We start from the raw sequence: 20,257 nt of genomic DNA on the forward strand, positions 1-20,257 counted from the left end.
GTCGCATAATAGAAGTCATCTTGGAAGTTGGTCCAAGCGTTTGCAAGGTTTCACCATGGATGATGTAGGCTGGCTCGGCTGAGCAATATTCAGCCTTATTTTGTTTGCTTTAATAGATGCAGTGTGTAAATTCAATGTTTCTATGTGGAGTCTTTCTATGGCTTCGAACATATCCAAGACAGATGATGGGATACTTTCAAATGGTTATTGCTATGTTAGGAGAGAGGATATCGTGTGCAATGTTTACAGATTACCTAGGACTGCTTTGCGACAGAGCTTCCGTCAATGGCGAAGAGGTGAAAGCCATCAAAGAGAGTAAAACATTGTTTGGCAGCAAGAACTTCGAATGTTTCTAGTATGCCTCTATCTCGTTCACCTAAACACTTCTCTTTCCTAGAACCCTAATTCTCTTTACTCCTCCATCAGGGATCATGACTAATTTGACATGTGTAAAGGTTTGATCCTTCACCAAGGATTCAAACTCATGCTCCTTGTCAGCACTGGTCTTACTCGGCTCAACAACCGCAGTCCATCCTTCAGCTGAGTTGTTTGGCTCCCCTTCACCATTCCAGTTTATAGCCTCAACCTTTGCTTTTTGAGGAAAGTTGCCCCTGAAGAATGCTGTATCGACAATCAAGCTCTCAATGGTGCCTGGTGCTCCTAATCGAATGATAGCCCAATCCACATGATCTTTTCCTCTGGACCTCTTGGTTTCCCAACCATCTCCCATATCCTTTCCACGACCAGGTAGTATAAGGTTGGCAATAACTCCAAAGTGCTGATCACTACAAGAAACAGCAACTCCTCCATTTTGAGCGGCAGCCAAATCGAAGATGGCATTCTTATCTTCTGGGAAAACGGGTATAGCATGACCAAAGAGTCTAAATCGAGCAATTCCACCATCTGGGTACATATTGAGTCTCACGTGAGTGTACGCTTTTGTGGTTGGAACGGCAAGTTTCCATCCGAATCTTTGAGAAGGGCCACACTCTTGTAGACCAAGTATTGTCTCCCATTTTCCTCGACCACCTTTCCATCCAATGACTTCTTCGTCATTGTCACTAAACACACCCTCGACGGATATAGCAGGTGCATTGTTTCCAGAGAAGAAAGCTGTGTCAACTTCGATTCCCTCAACTGTTCCGGAAGCAACCCCGAGACGAATTACGACATAATCAAAAGGTTCCGTATTATGTCGACGTGTTTCCCATCCATCATACCAGGCACCAGTAAACACCATCTTTCCTGGCTGTCTGATGGGTGGGGTAGGGGTAAGAAGATTGTTTGCTTCCGCAAACCATTCATCTGAGAATGAAAGTACTTTTCCACCAAGAGTTCCAGATATCAGATCTAGAATGAATGGTCAGTCAAACGTTTGATATAGGATATGTTGTATGAGTTTTGGTCAAACTTTGAGCACATGGTGAGAATATCGCCTGACAGCAGAAGTTCTCTCCCCCCACGTGAGATGTTCGTTATAGAGTTGTAGATGCTATTCACTGGAAGAACCAAGAGTTTCCTCTTATGTTCCATGCTTCTATCCTCAAGTAACTTACGACGAGTGAAACCTCGAGCCGTTCATGTTTCAAGCCACACGACACAAAATAAAGTACCACTTACCAATACATGATGAGCGGAAAGTAGTATCAATCTCATCCGGTGCCACCAAAGTTGCAGCAACATCTTCCGTCTTGTATTCGGTTTCGAAAGTCATCTTGAATTGGGTATTGAAGAAAAGATTTTACCACGAGGAATATCAGAGGAGAAATTTGAAGTAGAGGACAGAGAAGAGGAAGAAGGAAAGGAGCAAGAAGAAGAAGAAAAGTAGAGCAAAGAGAGTTTTGAATGATATTGGAATTTACAATTTCCATCGAGTAATAATACTATTTTCCTATATCGGTGTCCTCCGATAAGTCCTCCGATAAGCCCCGTGCCCCGCTATCAAGCAAGAACATTTATCCATCTTGAATCTTCAGCTACACGTGCCTTGATATTCTTTCATTTGAAGAGAAGAGAAGAGAAGAGAATACTACGTATAACTAACTGTGTCGACCGTGTTGTACTTTTTCCGTCGGACTGTCAGCTTGGGAACTTTGGACGATGAGAATTAGACTCAAAGCTGATACGGACATTCTACGGCCTGGTGTACCTACTTGTTATATCTCATTTTGGCCTTCTGCAGCTTATTGATTGATTGCATTTCACTTCGCCTCGCTTCACTTCATACCTGCTCGGTAGATTGATAGATTAAAGATATAATACATACATACGTGTATATATAGTACCTAGGTATGCATAGCTAGTATTCTAGTAGTTCCCCTTCTTTACTCTTTCTCTTTACTCTTTACTTTTGACTCTTTCTCTTGACTCTTTCTCTTGACTCTTACTCCTTACTTTTTCCTCTTTACTTTTTCCTCCTTCCTACATATAGTCCTCGTATATCAATAACAGCTACCACCAGAGCAATGATCATTGCGCAATATGCGACCGGACTTCGTGATGAACGTCTCCATATCTTAACATAGAAAGTGCTTACAGAACCAAGCTCAATGATTGGTTCTCCCTCCCCGCAATCCGAATTCATTGACGCCATGATACTACTTTTAATCGTACTACAAACAATTGACGATCTGAATCCATGTAATGTTTATTGTTTGACGCTGCCTTGGATCTGATGTGCACCAGGTATTCATATAGGTAGGACAAACATCTTGCAAGATTATCGTTCGTTTGTTTTCACTCTCTATCTCTCTCAATCTCAGTCCGAAATACATACATCAAGCATTTGAGAACAACCATTCTGATCCAAAATATCAACAATATGGCATCCGCAACTGGAATCCCACAAAATCCTCGAGTAGCTTCAGGAGAACTTCAAGATCCTTACGAAGCTGGCTATGGAGAAGATGAGCCTTTAATCGGAAGAGCCGGCGATGCATCACAACAGGAAGGTCGTCCACTGCTTTGGAATCTCGTACTTGGTATTTAACCCTTCACATCATCCAATTCAACAAATAGCGATAACTAACACGAATTCTCAAATAGGTACAGCAATTATCACTCAAGTCGGGCTTATCCTCCTCGTAGCTCATGTCTGGGCTAGCATATTTCTCTCCCCATTGATACTCTTCTCAGCACATCCTCTCCTGAATTCTGCCGCCCTCTTGGTTCTTACCCAAGGAATTCTCATTCTACAACCTACACACACCGCTACACAGAAACGTCAGGGTACCATTGCACATGCAGGAATAAATGCATTATCTAGTAGTCTCCTAATCGCCGGTCTTGTCGTTATCGAAGTCAACAAATTCGCACACAATGGAACGCATTTTGAATCAGCACATGCTATTCGTATGTATTTCTAATCAGATCTTGCTTCTTGAAATAATACTAATGATTTTAGTTGGTCTGATAACTTATATACTCCTCTTAATTCAATCTCTAGTCGGCTTCACTCAATACTTTACCCCCTCTCTATATGGCGATATTTCAACCGCAAAATCTATTTATAAATATCATCGATTGAGTGGATACCTCGTTCTTCTCCTAATGCTCGCTACAATCGCCGCGGCGACATGGACACCTTTTAATGTTAACGCATTGCATATCAAGAGTTGGGCAGTTATTGTTTGTGCTGTATTACTCTTAATTGGAATCATTCCACGAATCAAGAAACAGAAATTAGGTTTGGGGTCTTCTCGATATTGAAGTAATCTGATGGAGGAATATGCGTCTAGTTTAGCAAGGAATGGACATGATGCTCTCAAGTGATGTAGGAACTTTCGTCGACGTGGAGACAAGAGAATATGTATTATGATTTTGCGTTGTCATGATATAACATGCACGAGTATACGACAATGATGTTTTTGGGGGGTTTTGGCTTTGGGATGGTGTTTGGGTAGCGAATGGATCATAAATTGTATTTTGAAAGCAGATGTATCGGAAATAAATCTTAATTTCAACCCAAATCATTCTCAAATCATTCTCTCTATAGCAATATGATTTCTCAAAATCACGTATTCGATTATTGTATTATAAGTTATTATTATTAGTCTCTGATAATACAATATTAGATATTACATTAGCAAGTTCCTGGACATATTCATTTTATATAAAGCTCTTATTACGCTTCTCTCTTGTTTCACTTTATTAGATGATTATGATTCCGCTATATTACATTTTCCTTTTTCTTTCGATTTCGATTTCGATTTCGATTTCGTTTTACTCTCTCTTTCCTATCCTACTACTATTCTATCCTATTTATATAATTTATTCTATCTCTCTCCTCTCCCCTCCTCTCCCCTCCTCTTTCCTCCCTCAAAGATACAATACCAATACCAATACCAATACCAATACCAATACCAATACCAATACCAACCAACACCCAACACCCAACGACCAACAAGCAATAAGAAAGAATAATAAGTATATAGAATCGATATTATATCAATTAATCATCATCACTTTTCAGTGACCAAATACCGAATGTCAAATATCAGATATTAAATATTAGATACCGCACACAATATACTCATTCCTAAAATACTCATTACATTACTAAATTAACTATTAACTATTATTCATAAACTTGAATGATAGTCCTAATCCATACCCCCCTAATACTATACCGCATACAACAGTCGTATTACAATCATCACTAATACTAATATCAACAACCGACTCAAAACAAAACATTACACTCCTTTTCTACTTTGAACTCTTCAGTATCGATACCTACCCCCTACCTACCTATCACTGCCAATACAACAAATCTCTACTAACACATTCACAAAAATAATCATCACAATAATGAACAATAATAAACTCAGTTTCTGTGCATATAATATATTCGTACATGTGCAATCGTCATCCAATGACCCTACCCCTCTTTGTTACCTATCCCAATCCTGTTTCCATTCCAATCGAATCATATCCCCCGTACCCATACTCATAACCATACACATATACCAATATACAATTTGTCCATCCAATTCCATAATACAACTCCTACAACCCAACACCCATTTCAATCATCCCATCAAAACCCTTACTCCCAAATTCCCCTACCACAACTTACATACTGGTTCCTTCTCCTTACAACTAAAAGCCTCCTTAAATTCTCGACTATTAGCCATTGTACCCAATACTCTTGCCCACTTTGGTGCATGTGGATCGGTATAGAGTCTATTAATTGCCGTTTCCTTAGTAGTCTTTCCGCACCACCAGTTAGCATAACTAACAAAGAACAATTGATCTTGCGAGAAATGCTCTGATAATCCTGGAAGATTTTGATTCTTCTCATTACTCTCCCCTTGACGTTTCTTCCATGCAGCGAAAGAGGCAGAAAGTCCTCCGGCATCTGCGATGTTTTCACCCAAGGTGAGTTTGCCATTGACGTAAAGAGGTTTGTCATCTGGACCGGGAATGCTGTAATTACTGTATTGGTCGATGAAACATTGTGCACGCTCTTTGAATGCAGCTACTGTAGATGGTGTCCACCAATCAGTATAGTTGCCATTTTGATCATAATGACGACCTGTAGAATCAAATGCATGAGATAATTCGTGTCCGGAAACAGCACCAAAAGCACCGTAACTCAGATATTGAGGAACGGCTACGTCGAAGACTGGGAATTGCATTATACCGGCTGGGAAAACAATTTCGTTTCCGGGTGGGTTATAATAAGCATTCACTGTTGGTACTGTCATACCCCATTCATTTCTATCAACTGGCTTTCCCAGACTTGACCATTCACGCGCAATATCAAATCGTCTCATATTCAAGGAGTTCTTGAAATAAGCCGATTGCGATACCTGAACAGATTGGTAGTAACTGCGAAGGTTCTCCGGATCCATAATATCGGGGCTCTATTTCATTCATCAGTATATAAATTATCTTCTCGTTTTAGACATTAAACATACCTGTGTAGGATATCCGATCTTCTGAACGATCTTGTGTACTTTCTCAATGCCCAAATCAATGACACTATCATCCATCCATGTAGTTGCCTTGAGTTTCTCAATAAACATCTCTTTGATATCAGAGACAATCTGATCTCCAAAGTCCTTGGCATCAGCAGAAAAGGCCTTCTCTACGAAGAATCGACTCAAAATCCAACCGAGTCCATCGTCAACATGTGACACGCAAGTTCTCCATCGTTCTGGTTGAGAATCCGCATCCTTCCCTTGAAGCTCATTGATAAATTTTCGATAAGGTTTTAGCTCATCTGCTTCAATCTCTGTGTAGAATGTCTGAATGAGCTTCCATACGAAGTATGTTTGTAATGTTTCCTTTGGAGTAGTCTTTAGTACGTCTGCTAATGCGTGCATGTAACTTGGCGATGCAATGATCAATCGATCAAGATGAACATCTGCAGGAATCAAACTATGAATGATTTTAGAGAGATGAATTTGTGGAGTCAGTTTGTCAGCCTCTTGAAGTGACATTGGGTTGTAAGTTTTTGTAACGTCGTCCCTGTCTTCATTGTTTGGAGAGGCAGCAGCTAATTTCTTCTCAAGAGCAACTACATCACGGGCAAGGTCTGCTGCTTTGTCTTGTGCAGCAATGCTGTCACGATGAAGACCCTTGCTGTTTTGATGCTCTGGTAGAAACTTGGGGATGACTTGTGCAATAGTCTGAGTATAATCGTTTACTACCTTTTCATTATCGTAATACTCTTTAGATGGGAGACCGATTCTATAAGGAGGTGCTACCTGGACGATGACGGTGTCGGGGTCTTTGTCATCAGGTCCGGTGCCAGATGATATAAGTGCCGAAGATCCCAATTTAGCCATGTATTCTATAGTGTCTGTGAGACTACTATGGTCCTCTGACTTCATGAGCAAGTGCTTGTCGCCTTGAACCGAAAACATATCGGTCAATTGCTTCGTTATTTCTTGTAAAGGAGTGATGCCAACAGTCTTAATCTTGGTTTCATTCATGCATGCATTGTAGCCTGCCTTGAGTTTATCAAAATTCTCTTCGTCCACTGAAGCGGGAGATGATGATAACATGGCGGGAGAGAAGCTCGAGTGCTGTCATACAATTAGTTACGTTTTATGGCTGATGTTGGAAAATGCTCACTTTAGATTCTTTGGGATAATCTCCTTCAAGTATGTGCCTCAACAAAGTTTGTGAATTCTCACTCATGATTGTTCCTGTAAAGGCATCACCTTGATCGGGTCTCAGATCGTGATGATCTCTCCATCCACCACAGACTAGTTCTTCGAAATTCGAACACGCATCAAGCTCTGTATATTTGGGAGAAAGGTTGTTTAGAATTTCGGAAGCGGCGTGAACGCATGCTGCGGAGTCGCATGTGCTTTGCTGAAGGATTTGCTTTTGAGGCGAGCGAACTAAGCGTGGATATAAAAGTCAGTGATCGCGTTTCATCTAGGCATACTCCTATAAGAAGGTGGAGCCGAGGGTATTCTCGAATTATAGAGCTGGATGGGGGCAATGTCATGGTGCGTGAGGAAAATAGATATCCATACCGGTGAAGAATAGAGAAGCGGTAATAATCACAATCGTTACCAACAAAACTCCCACGACCCCCAAAGTGCTATGAATAAACCATCTCAATTTCGCCTTCTGACTTTTGGCTTTCCAAGAGCCCGAAGCGGAATCAGATGAGTGCTCGGAACCACTGGCTTCTTTTCGAAGAAGCGGCGCCTCTTCCGAGTCCTCGTCGCTTACTTGTCTCGGAGACGAAGAGCACATATTTAACACTCGTTCTGCTACGCCAACATGCCCTTGTGCATGCGGCTTCTTGGTAGAAGCACCCATATCGTATAGACGCGTCGACACCGCGGTTAAAAGTCCAGCCAGGGGAACAACAAAATTTGCAAAAGTGTTCTCGGCTTTCGTTTTGGCTCGTATTCTTGTGATCAGCGATGATGCAGGTGGAGGCGTGGAATGAGGAAGACGTTGCGGATAAGATCTTGGTCTTGCAGCAGCGGACTTCTTTTGCCTGCGCGCCAGATCGTCGGAGATTGTGACGATGAATAACAAACCCCCTTAAAAGATTCAAAATTGAGCAAAAGAGAAGAAGTGAGAAGGTTGAACACAAGGTTGGATGCTCAATGCTGATTGATATAGAGGGCGTTTACGATATGGAATGGCTGGGGAAGGGGAAGGGGAAGGGGAATCAATGCAGAACACCAGAAAGCGGGGAGAGCTTCTTTCCTTATCGGGACCTTGAAACAGCCAAATTAGGAAAGGAAGAGCCGGTGGATAGATCCGAACGAACCCTTGGCAAAACATGTCGTCCAATGCTTGATCTGTATGGAATCAGGAATCAAATCTCATTCACGGACGGTGCGCCGGCGATTGTAGAATTGAGAAACCTTCTCACCGACACAGACAAAACTCTATCAAGATCATTCTTAGCTCTTGCTTGGTGAACCATGACCGGCAATTCGCAAAGCCGACTAACTCCGACAACAAGAAAGCTTCCGACGATGTAAATAATCACTGGTGCCCGTAGACGGAAGAAATGGGAAATGAAGTTGGTGTTGGCGTTGACGTTGACGTTGACGTTGATGTTGATGTTGACTCCAATCGTATATTCTTACTCATGGTACTTGTGAGCCATCCCGTGATCCCGACCGAGCAAGTAATCTTCATCGGCACCTTGGCAACGTTGACCTACACGGAGGAGTCCTGCCTGTGCTTTTCCCTCATCCCATCGCATCGCATCGCATGGCATCGCAATCGTCAAATCCCCGAAAGCATGTGTTTTCTTTTGGGGCGAGACAGACACCAGCCGCTTTCTATCGGTTCATCTAATAAATATATACATCCATACACACACCACCCACACACACCGTATCTTGCTGCTTCCCTGCGGCTACAGCGTTCTCACAGACAATTAGCCTACGACGTGCCTCCCAACTTAATTACACGGCATTCATTCGGGATTGATTGCTTCCTACACTTGGCGCGCAGTATGTGCACCATCGTACGAGTATTCGCGGGTTCCCAAGGAAGACCTTGACGCAGCGGAATTGGCGACAGCCTCGTCATTTATGTTTTCTTTCCTACGGGGCGGGCGGGCGTGCGTGCGTGCGTGCGTTCTTCCTCTCCCCGAATTGGAACCTGGCAATCAATCCATCGACGAATCGGCTTACCATATATACTATAACTATGGAGATGGCACAAGCGATCGATTTGCTTTCACTTTGTGAAATTGGAACGTTCATCGAAAACCCCTGAGCAATCTGGAAGGGGGAAAAGATCTGGGCATTTCTTTCCTTTTCCAGAGGATTGACACTTGGGAGGGGTGCTGATGGGTTGACGCTTCCTGTTTTCGTGATGATTCAATAAGGTTACTGCTGCTTCTATGGGAGTCGTAGGCAAGACCGCTCTATCCATAACACCAGATGAGACGGCCAATTCTTTGCAGGGAAAGGACCGCTTCGTATCAACATGCTCCGGCCATTTCCTTACACGGCTCTATAGATATATACGACTCGAGCACAATTGCATAACCATCCAATTCAACCTTGCCTTGCCTTCCTTACCGTGCCTCCGACCTTTTTTGCTGACTGTCCCATGCCTTACTTATGTTGGTGCCTTAACCTTATGTCAATGCCTCACATTAATGCCATGATACAACTTTATGACACTCCGCCCATTTTCAGGGGAGCGTACGCAGGAAGCAAGCTCATTGGCCAGCAGATGCAGCAGGGTAAGACATATGAAGTCATCATGCAGCTTCTTTCGTCAGAGTTCCTTTTTCAGGGTCCTTTTTGGGATTTGGAAATATATCATTGGCGTAAATGGGAGAGAGCCCTTCCGTGTGTTTTTCCCCCTTTGCAATTTTTGATTTTTTTCTTCTCTTGCTTGTGGAGGTGTGTGTGTGTGTGTGGATGTGCGCGGAGGTAGATATGTGTATATATATGAATTGATGGCATTGTTGTTTTGATTATATTGCGGTTGTCTTGTATGCTTGCAACTTGTCAACAGTTATCGATCGAGCGGTTCCTTGAAACGATGGAATATCTGTCTATACGCTTCTGTCCATGCTGCCACTATGACGAATCGCTTTGTGCATGGAAATATCCAGGTCGTGAGCTGTGCGAACATTCCATCATACCAAGTATGTTTGACGATTACTCACACCAAAAGCAAAAGCAAAAGCAAAAGCAAAAGCACAAGCACAAGCACAAGCAAAAGCAAAAGCAGCATTTTCTTGGTTCGTCGCGCGATGCTGCGATGCTCTGCGCCAAAGAGTGATCATAACGCAAGGGAGGAATCTGCACCAGATCATTGCAATGCCGTATATAATATTCCTTACACAATACCAACTCGGCGACAACTACAATACTTCCCGGTACCATACCAGTAGGTCCCTAGTCGCCGGCTAGCCCATAACTCTGTCTTCGTGCCACGGCCCTATGAGGCTCTTCCAAGGGATATCTCTGTAGAAATGCGAAGCGTGTGATGGAAAAACATGCCATGTGGAAATTTACGATCCACAAAAACTTCTCTGCCCGCTCTCGTTATCGCCGAATGTGGAATGGAATTTGGGATGCATTTTTCCTTCCATCCATCCATCCGTCGTCCATAATAATGAATGGGACAGACGCTTTCTTTTGTGCGTGCCGGATTTCCCCCTTTGGTCGCATTCAAGCGGTCATTGACACGCCATGTATTGATTAGTATGTGTGTGATATACCCGGTCGGGAGGAGGAAGCATTCATGTTGCCATCACTACGCATGCTTGGCACATGTATGTTGTTCTTTCGACAAACCCTATGTGCTTGCTTACGGATGAGCTGCGAAGACTTGAAACACAGGGGGATTGATGAAGTGTGAGTGCGCTGGTGTTAATCCGTGGGTAGTTATGAAGTAGTAGATTAGTAGAGCAGCAGCAGGTAGAATGGGCAACGTGAGCTATTAGAACACTTGCCGAGTAGTCTTCACACTATCAAAAGAACCATGGGAGAGGGATGGAACGATCAGGTATCGGCAGGTGTTCAACGGCTGATAAAAGCCACTCGTCGTCACTCATACATATATACTTCTATACTTCTATACTTCTTATCGTTCTTGCTGAGTTGACTGTACGAATTAATATTCCATAGATACAAGCATGAAATGAAATTGCTCCAGCTCGACGAATGGTGGTTCAGCCAGTCCTTTCTCGCCATCCAGCCTCTATTCAGAATATAAAACCAGGCCCCGTACACAACCTATTCCTCCGATTCCAACCTGTCGACTCCAATCACCACCCGTCTTTCGAACGTCTGAGAGCCTTAGATCCCGCACGTCTGAAAGTCTGAGTGCTGAATCCGTCTTCACGCTCCCACGGCTAGCAAAAGGCTTCAAAACATCTAGAAGCAATGCCCTACATACCACGTACCCACTGTTCCCGTCTTGTGTTTCCATTTTCCAACGGTCTCGTGTACAAGGGATTTTGTGGGTTTTCCTGCACCACTCTGCACCAGCTGTAAGAAAAAAAAAGGTCCCCCCTCTCTCCCCCCAACCAACCAATATTGACATGGGAGGAGAAAGGAAGACGTGAGCTTTGTCCTGCGTAGGTAGTACAGAGTATTATGGACACTTCATTCTTGTGTGATGGACGACCTACGTCGCACATCTTACATCCTACACTCTCCGCAGAAAATCAAATCTTCCTTGGCTCATCTCTCATGTATACGGCCTTACTCGCTTTCTCGTCCAACTACCGCCGGTCGACCAGCTTCTTCCTGACACCGTCCAGATGCGATGCTTGATGGCAGACGTGCAATTTATGGTATACGGAGGGTAGAGTGCGCGATGGAAATCAGGTGGGATGCCGTTCAAATGCAAATCAAACACGCTCTCCCACGATATGTTCTGTTAGATTAGGTTAGGCTAGTCTGCTGCGTATATTATATACTACACCCATGATCCATTCATCCAACCTTGTTTCCGTGCAACTTGTTAACAACGAATTTGGCCCAATCGAATCAATTGCCTGGCTGTGGTTTACCCCTACTATTTCACTATTCCTTGCACATCCATCATACAGAGAGCACCTATCGCCCTACTAGGGATTGTACCTAGTCGCAGCGGTCGTAGTAGCAACAGAAGCAGCAGTAGGCATACTCTCAGAGGAGAAGCGTCCCATCTCATCTCATCTCGTCCCATCTCATCCCATCTGTGCCCTTTCAATCTATCTTCCTTGGGTGCCACCACCATACATCAAACCTTCTAGAAATCCTCGAAATAGATTTTGCCCTGATTTTTTATTCATTTTCCCCCCTCCCCCCCTCCCCCCTTCCACTTAATTTTTTCATTTCTTCCTGAATTCTGCAAAGAATCCAACGTCTTAGTCAGAATAATAAAGAGAGGAAGGAAAAAACATCCCGCCAGATTGATTTGAATTTTGCCTTTTGAACTTGGTATTGATTTTGTTATTTCTCAATTGTCGTCTATTTTGGCCTGCCGGATTGCCTTACGATCTGCTGCCCTCTACGTCATTTCCCGACTAATAAAGCCTTTCACTTTGCACTACACAACTAAAGTGCTAAGGTAATCAAGACCAAACCCCAAATCAACAATAACAACCCCAAATCTCCACGAATGAAGAATCTCGCTGCGGCGGTTTCACTAGCGATCGCAATATTATTTTGTCTGGGGTCGAAATAGCGCCAGAGGTTTGCAAGAGGGTCTTCCAGGGAGGACGGCATGCCACCTTCAGTCGCTCCTCTTGACAAACCGTCCTCACCAACTTCAAAGAAACGCCCTGGGTCGCGACGATCCAGTGGCAACGACAAGACTGACAACTCACCCACTCAGCTACACTCGTCATCATCACCGACGCAACATGGATTAAGAGAGAGACGCTCATCAGATTCGAAGGCGAAGGACTCGATGCCAGATATCCTTACCGGTGCAAAAGCACCCTCAATATCCAGCGATGTGGAAATGGCCAGTGATAATGAGGTTCAGGATGTTGGATCTTCGAGTCTTCAAAATTCAGAAAATGTGCATACAGGAGAGTCCAGAAGTCCTGCCCCCGGTCGGAAGCTAAGCTTGCCCCCAGGGACAATGCCGCTGTACGACCCGGCCGAGGAGGTGGAACGGCTTCGAGCCATGAATGCGCAAATGCAATTGAATCAGCATCGTGAGAGATTGGCCAAGCAATTGGAGGATAGAGAAGAGCTGCAAGGGAAAATGACACTAAGCAGTGCTGGTCTCAAGGCACGAGTATCCCCCATTCATGAAGAATCCATATCACCATCATTAGAGGCAGCATTTGCTAGTCCAATTCCATCTGGTATGGAAACAGCGTCGACCGAGTCTGTCAGGACCATCAGGGGAGGTGAAACACCAGCTGCATTGCATGCAAGAACTCCTTCGTATCCATTTCCACCGATGCGAACACCAAGGCAACTTAGCTACAATGGCCACCGCCCTTTTACCGCACTCTCACCAACTGTAAATCCGGAAAATTTTGCCGGTGGTTCCTTCTACGATGGACCGCACGATCATGTTCTATCCGGGCCAATAACCCCCGTATCAGGTCTCAACTTTCAGCCAGCAGGTTCACAATTATCGAATCGTGATTCAGTTTTTGAAACACCGAATCTTTATGATCTTAGTCTTATGTTATCTGCCGAACCTGGACTTGATCCATGGTGGTCGACGGTGGTAAAAATCATGAGAGATGTCTACAAGGCTGACAGGGTAACGCTCTCTGTGCCTGCAGATTCGACAGACATTGAAAATGTTCCCTGGGGACAAAAAGCAACTTTTAACGCAGCAGAAGAGGATGAGTTAAGTCTGGCCTATTTGCCACGAGGTAGCAGTTTTATTCCCAGTAGCAGCGGCGACACGCTCGAGACTTCAGCTTCTGAAGGATACGGATCTGGTGACTCACCACCGGAAGCCATTATGACCCGACCTGGACTTCCTAGCAGACACTCATTCACTAGCTATGAGGCAACAAAGAGAGACCCAGCATCCCTTCCCGAGACTGCTAGAAATCTCACTGCACGACCTTCCCCTCTCACTCGCGCTAAGAGCTATGTTTCTACTCGACCCGATCAACCACCACGAACAGGCACACTTCAAAAGGCGCAACTCAGTTTGCAGGCACTAGAAGACCACATGGCATTTGAGGCCGAGAAACCGACTGCAAGTTGGGAAGATGCTGAGCAATCAAACAGAGATGTGCAAGGACGTGTATTTTCAGTTTTACAAGCCTTAGATTATGAAGCTGATCCATTGATTGATAGTAGTGGTGTATTGAGAGTTCTGGAGAAGGAAAGAGTCATTGCATTAACGAGAGATTATCCATACTTGAACAACCCGGCGGATTCAGAAAGGGGGACCGAGAGTACCATACCAATATTAGGTTCAAAAGCAGATTCACCCGAGCGACTGAAAAAGGGCAAGGCGACAGAAGTGGGAGGACAAGTTTCATCTATCTTTGGAACCAAACCCAACAAACGATCAAGTCGCAGTTTCCGTCTTCAATCTGGCGAAAAAGGCAAAAACACACAAGATGCTGCAGCACCTCCATTACCACTTCCAAGATATGAAGAATACGAACAAACTCCACCATCGCCATGGTCACAATCCCCAGCTCCTTCTCCGGCTGTGAGAGTGGAAACAACAGACAATCCTTTCTTTGCGAATTCTACTGTAGACGAAGAAACATTCAACCCACATCAAACACCCCAGGACTATTCTAAAATGCAACAAGTTGAGGCGATTGGAGTCGATAGATCGTGGACCGTTCTACATATTCCTTTAACCCATCCTTTACTTTCAAAGCCAGTACAATCATTTCGGTTAGATACTGCCGCCATGGAATCAAAATCTGCAGGTCGTGGTAAAAATGTTGATCAGTTACCCAAATACGCCGATTCTTCCAAGTTACAAGGGGCAGAACCAATCAAGGAAAAGCGAGCCCCTATTGCAATTCTTTCAATCCTCAGCCCCGTGATTCCTTATCCATCTAATCTTAGACACTCTCTAGAACACCTCTCGCCACACATGGCCACTTCATTCTCCCTTTGTCGTCATTATTCCAATCTCGAAACGGAGGTCGCTGGTCTGTCTCGAAAACGCCCACATACTACTGGATTTGGTGCTATTGCTGCGGGAGGTCGACAAGTTCATGATCAGTCTTTGGCAGCAAGCGGGAATGTGGCTTACTCGCCGGCCGAGGAGGGTATGCGTCAACACTCGGGAGGAAGCATGACAAGCCCGAGCGATTATTCTGGAGTATCTCGAAGTGCCAATGCATCCCCAAGTGGTACGCCGTCCTGGGATCCCGGTAGTGTGGGATTCACGCTCGATAGAAAATCCAGCGGCGACAGTCCTGGATATATCTCAAATGAAGGATACTTCAGCTCAAGGAGGCCGGGTGTAACTCGCATGGATACAGGAGGAAGTAGCGTGGTGGGTGTTCGACGCTCGTCGAAAGAAACTTCGCCCGCTGAGACCCGGTTGGTACCACGAAATCAGGCTGATGATCGACCTTTGGGACAAAGTGCTTCTTCAGTCGACGGTGGTGATAATTCAACCAAGACCAAAGCTGACGTAGAAGGCTCACAACCTTCATCCAATTCATCCGGGGCAGAAATTCGTAACAATAGATCTTCTAAAGAGGCTACAAATGAGACTTCAGACAACCGTGAACCCAGTCCTCCACGTCAAAACACCCACGATTCACCTAGGCGACAGGCAATAAGAGGCGCTTCCTATGGTGCTGGTAAGTCTGACCGTCAGCACACACAGCTACACTCATACGGTGCCGACTTTGGTGCCACTTTCCAGTCGTTACCGACAACATCGGCTTCCTCTATCAAAGCTCCTACTGTACCCAAACCTTCCCGCCAAGGGTCATCAAATGCTAGTTTACCTACAGATATGCCGCCACCATCGGACCGACTGAAAGGTTTGATGTTGGACTCTTTACCTGCGCATGTATTCGTTGCATTGCCACAGACTGGAGAAATAGTATGGGTAAACAGTCGATATCTGACCTACCGCGGCCAAACTGTATCCGAGTTATACCAAGATCCATGGAGCAGTATTCACCCCGAAGAAAGAGAGGATTATTTGAAAGCCTGGACGCATGCAGTAAAGACGGGTGAGCAATTCTCTATGCAGGTGCGTATCAAACGTTTTGACGGAAACTACCGTTGGTTCTACACTCGTGCTGTTGGCTCTCGAGATATAAGAGGTGTGATAGTTCAATGGTACGGCTCTCATATGGATATTCACGACCAGCATATTGCGGAAGTCAAAGCTGCACGACAAGAGGAAATAGAAGCATCTGAGGCTAAGCACAGACAACTGGCAAATTTAATTCCTCAGATCATTTTTGCCGCAACAGAGGATGAGGGTGTAACCTTTGCAAACGAGCAATGGCTTTCGTATACCGGACAAGATTTCAATGATGCCTTGGGACTTGGATTTATGGATTACGTGCACCCAGAAGATCTTGCGAAGTGTCAAATTCCAATCGGAAGACCGCCAACTCCATCGACTCGACCAAAGAAACCAGCCGAGCCGACAAGGAACCCATCTCATACATCTTCGAGTGGTAAATCAGGGCAATCATCCGATCCTTCCGAAGCGCCGACTGAAAAGACCGTGAAAGGAATCCACCAAACCTTGTCGCGAAACAATAGCTCGAGCAGCAGTTCTGTATATGAATTTGCCACAGCAGATCTGTCCGAGTTGGCGAGAACTGGCGTCATTAAGGTCACTACAGATGGTAACGGGAGACTTTCTTACACCACTGAAGTTCGTTTGAGGTCGAAGACTGGAGAGTATCGCTGGCACCTGGTACGATGTGTGGAAGTTGATAACATCAACCTCGGAAGTGGAGATGGTTCCTGGTTCGGTGCTTGCACGGATATTAATGATCACAAATTACTGGAAACGAAACTTAAGGAGGCCATGGAATCTAAGGGCAAGTTCTTGAGCAATATGTCTCACGAAATCAGGACACCTTTGATCGGTATTTCTGGGATGGTAAGCTTCCTTCAAGACACCACCCTCAACGACGAACAGCTTGATTATACGAATACAATTCAATCCAGTGCAAGTAGTTTACTCAATATTATCAACGACATACTGGATCTTTCCAAGGTAGATGCAGGTATGATGAAATTGTCATACGAGTGGTTCCACACACGTTCTCTAGTCGAGGAAGTCAATGAAATGGTTTCTACCATGGCTATCACTAAACGGCTGGAACTTAATTACATCGTCGATGTCGATGTGCCTGAAATGGTGAAGGGAGATAAATTCCGTATCCGTCAAGTTTTACTCAACGTTATCGGCAACGCAATCAAATTCACAACTGTTGGTGAAGTGTTTACTAGATGCAGGGTATACACAGACGCTGATTCACCGCCGTTGGTCAATGAAATAATGCTTGAGTACTCTATTGTGGACACGGGAAGAGGATTCACCAAGGAAGAGGCGGATCTCATCTTCAAGCCTTTCAGTCAAATTGATGGTAGTAGCACAAGACAACATGGTGGAAGTGGCTTAGGATTGGTTATTTCGAGACAACTGGTACAGTTACATAATGGCAAGATGCAAGGTACTGCGGTGCCTGGTAAAGGATCTACCTTCACTTTTACTGCAAAGTTCGGACTGCCCACTGAAGATGATCATCCAGAGCCACTCACAACACCTCAGCTGAGCAAAGTGACTTCAGCATCATCGACACCCAACATCATCAAATCACAAATTGCTTCCAAGCAGGCTTCCAGTAACCCGCTCTTAGTTAGCAGGCTGTTGAATTCTCCTGGTATCTTCATGGATAGTCCAAAGACTGAATCAAGTGCAGGCTCGCCAGCTGTACTGTCGTCCAATAGCTCAGAACCATCTAACTCTAGTTATTCCGGTCGAACTCGTTTCACAGATAGATCTTCTGCTTCTTCTGTCAATCAGAGTCTGTCTCATTTTGGCGAGGCCGCTCGATCAAGTACTCCAGAAAACATGAAATTAGAACTTCCCGAGAAGCACTCCCCGTCACCTTCACCGCTGCTTGAATCTACACCTTCGTCGACTCCTGCAAATACTGCCTCGACCCTCCCAGAGTCACATACTACTCGTCTAGATAATGAATTCTCCCATGACTTGAAGCATTTCCGACCTCCTATGTATTCGATCCTACTCATTTGTCCGCAAACTCATAGTCGCGAGGCGACGAGACAGCATATCGAAATCACTTTACCAAAAGATGTTCCTCATCAAATTACTCCACTTGCAAGTGTCGAGGAGGCTAGAGTTCTTATTAGCGGAGATGACTCTGTCAATTTTACACACATTGTCTTGAATCTTGGCTCGGCGGAAGAAATAGTACAGCTGATTGATAAACTCATCGCATCGGTGATGTTGCCTCAGACTTCAATTGTTGTCCTATCAGATCCTGTACAGAGACAAGAAGTCATCAAGATGGCTCAGTCATACGACTACGATCAAATGGCTAAAGATAATCGGCTTACATTCATATACAAACCCGTTAAACCGTCCAGATTTGCAGTTATCTTCGACCCTGATAAAGAGAGAGATTTAAGTACTGATCGTAATCGTTCGAGTGCCCAGCAACAAGTCGCCAGTCAGAAACAACATTATTTGGATGTGGGTCAGCGCCTTGGAAACAAGGGACTTAAGGTTCTGTTAGTAGAAGATAACTTGGTCAATCAAAAAGTTCTCTTGAAGTTTTTGAGTAAAGTTGGAATTGCGGTGGAATTAGCAATGGATGGTGTGGAATGTACAGAGAAAGTATTCAGCAAACCGCATGGATTTTATTCTTTGATCTTGGTATGTATTTCCTTCCTCCCCACTACCATCCCATATCATGACAAATCAGTTCCCCTCTCTTAACCTGCCACAAACTAACACGCCCAAAAGTGCGATCTTCACATGCCCCGGAAGGACGGCTATCAAACCTGTCGCGAAATTCGCGAATGGGAGAGCCAAGGATCAACCACGAAAATGCCCATTATCGCTTTAAGTGCAAATGTAATGGCGGATGTGCTGGAAAAGTGTGTTCAGGCTGGCTTCAATAGTTATGTGACTAAACCGGTGGATTTTAAAGAGTTGAGTAAAGCGATGAGTTCCTTACTTGATCCGGAGGCAGGGGATTTGGGAGGTGCGTTGATGAAAGTGCCAAAGAAAGCGTCGTGAGATGGAGAGAGATGGGGATGAGAAGAGATGGAGAGAGATGGGGATGAGAAGAGATGGAGGGAATGGGAAGAGGAGAGGAAGGGAAAAGATAAAGGGATATTTATGAGTTGAAATGTTACTAATACTTTTGATTTCTTTCTTGAGTATCTGGTTCTTAATGAGCGGTGCATTGCTTGGCGTTTTTCACTTTCTTTTTCTTCGGCTACTTGTTTTCTTCGTTTTACCCTTTCATATCCAAAATGGGACATTTTCATGTGGCAGAGCGCAAGGGGTATTTAATGCACGGGGGCTACCACTGTGCGGATGTAGAGGGTGGAGCGGGGATGAATGAATGGGAAAGACGAAAATGGATGAAGACGGATATGTAAATTATATTATGGATAATGTGGATTGCGTCTGTCTGTCTATCTGTCTAAGGACTTTTAGTTTTTGAAACATAGATAGCGTAGGGTACCTCGCTCGAGGGCGATCGATACGAATCATACGATGGCGATGATTTTGTGAGCGAATTTATTATGTTTTGGTTCATGATTCGGTGTTATGATATGATATGGTATCTGTGTTGTGTTTTGCTGTGTTGTGTGCGTGGAGGTACGGTTTGATGCTTGATATTGGATGATGTGAGCACCTGTAGTGTGTTTGGCGATGTAGATAGATTGGAAGGGCATTATTGCTAGGTACGAAGTGGTTGCTACTTGAGTGAATATTATGGCCTTGAAATCTAGGCTGCATTCGAAACTGGAAACAAACTGAACAAAGTTCAAGCTAGCCTCGGGGCGAAGGCTACGGACCGCCGCGGTGTTGAATGTGGGGAAACGAGAAGGTCTTATTGGTTACGTAATGACACAAGTGTTCACGATGATAGGTAGACTCTACGATGGCGCTTGGCAGGGTGTGTAAGGAGTAATTGGATGTTTTGATCTCGATTAGCAATTCAGGAGACCGGAGCAAGTTGAGTACGGTTGTGTTTGAATCCGTATGAGTGACTGGTCGGGTCTTTAGTGTTGCAAGTTGTGTGGTCCTGGTAGTGGTGGCCGTATAGCATTCTCTTGTTTGCATTGTTACGACAGCGAGGGGGATGTGAAGATATAAAACAATCAAT

General features: G+C 44.5%; 4 protein-coding genes across 4 annotated transcripts; 2 read left to right on the forward strand and 2 right to left on the reverse strand.

Annotated features, from left to right (window-relative positions):
* Positions 1 to 89: 89 nt before the first annotated feature.
* On the reverse strand, positions 90 to 1,908 carry Bcdal2. The gene is made up of 2 exons (XM_001551984.2): positions 1,621 to 1,908; positions 90 to 1,350 (listed from the first exon to the last, which is right to left on the reverse strand). The coding sequence occupies exons 1-2, from the start codon at positions 1,712 to 1,714 to the stop codon at positions 377 to 379; spliced, it is 1,068 nt and encodes a 355-aa protein (XP_001552034.1). The 5' UTR covers positions 1,715 to 1,908; the 3' UTR covers positions 90 to 376.
* Positions 1,909 to 2,302: 394 nt separating this feature from the next.
* Positions 2,303 to 4,087, forward strand: BCIN_05g00660 (hypothetical protein). The gene is made up of 3 exons (XM_001551986.2): positions 2,303 to 2,981; positions 3,046 to 3,351; positions 3,404 to 4,087. Exons 1-3 carry the CDS (start codon positions 2,822 to 2,824, stop codon positions 3,706 to 3,708), a joined length of 771 nt encoding a protein of 256 aa, XP_001552036.2. The 5' UTR covers positions 2,303 to 2,821; the 3' UTR covers positions 3,709 to 4,087.
* Positions 4,088 to 4,807: 720 nt separating this feature from the next.
* Positions 4,808 to 9,685, reverse strand: BCIN_05g00670 (hypothetical protein). Its single transcript, XM_024692800.1, has 4 exons — positions 7,494 to 9,685; positions 7,084 to 7,355; positions 5,922 to 7,034; positions 4,808 to 5,867 (listed from the first exon to the last, which is right to left on the reverse strand). The coding sequence occupies exons 1-4, from the start codon at positions 7,783 to 7,785 to the stop codon at positions 5,064 to 5,066; spliced, it is 2,481 nt and encodes an 826-aa protein (XP_024548582.1). The 5' UTR covers positions 7,786 to 9,685; the 3' UTR covers positions 4,808 to 5,063.
* Positions 9,686 to 10,964: 1,279 nt separating this feature from the next.
* On the forward strand, positions 10,965 to 19,886 carry Bchhk2. Its single transcript, XM_001551990.2, has 2 exons — positions 10,965 to 18,789; positions 18,880 to 19,886. The coding sequence occupies exons 1-2, from the start codon at positions 12,676 to 12,678 to the stop codon at positions 19,153 to 19,155; spliced, it is 6,390 nt and encodes a 2,129-aa protein (XP_001552040.1). The 5' UTR covers positions 10,965 to 12,675; the 3' UTR covers positions 19,156 to 19,886.
* The last annotated feature ends 371 nt before the right edge of the window (positions 19,887 to 20,257 follow it).

The sequence above is a fragment of the Botrytis cinerea genome, chromosome 5 (genome assembly GCF_000143535.2).
Source record: "Botrytis cinerea B05.10 chromosome 5, complete sequence".
Lineage (NCBI taxonomy): Eukaryota > Fungi > Ascomycota > Leotiomycetes > Helotiales > Sclerotiniaceae > Botrytis > Botrytis cinerea.

Bases quoted from the DNA above. Each gene is read 5' to 3' on its own strand.
- BCIN_05g00660 (XM_001551986.2), top strand. From the start codon at position 2,822: ATGGCATCCGCAACTGGAATCCCACAAAATCCTCGAGTAGCTTCAGGA. The intron at 2,982-3,045 runs GTATTTAACCCT...ATTCTCAAATAG, and splicing joins GCTTTGGAATCTCGTACTTG to GTACAGCAATTATCACTCAA. The intron at 3,352-3,403 runs GTATGTATTTCT...TAATGATTTTAG, and splicing joins TGAATCAGCACATGCTATTC to TTGGTCTGATAACTTATATA.
- BCIN_05g00670 (XM_024692800.1), bottom strand. From the start codon at position 7,785: ATGGGTGCTTCTACCAAGAAGCCGCATGCACAAGGGCATGTTGGCGTA. The intron at 7,356-7,493 runs GTATGGATATCT...ATCCACGCTTAG, and splicing joins CGCTTCTCTATTCTTCACCG to TTCGCTCGCCTCAAAAGCAA. The intron at 5,868-5,921 runs GTATGTTTAATG...TGAATGAAATAG, and splicing joins AGATCGGATATCCTACACAG to AGCCCCGATATTATGGATCC.
- Bchhk2 (XM_001551990.2), top strand. From the start codon at position 12,676: ATGCCACCTTCAGTCGCTCCTCTTGACAAACCGTCCTCACCAACTTCA. The intron at 18,790-18,879 runs GTATGTATTTCC...CACGCCCAAAAG, and splicing joins GATTTTATTCTTTGATCTTG to TGCGATCTTCACATGCCCCG.
- Bcdal2 (XM_001551984.2), bottom strand. From the start codon at position 1,714: ATGACTTTCGAAACCGAATACAAGACGGAAGATGTTGCTGCAACTTTG. The intron at 1,351-1,620 runs GTAAGTGGTACT...CATTCATTCTAG, and splicing joins TTTCCGCTCATCATGTATTG to ATCTGATATCTGGAACTCTT.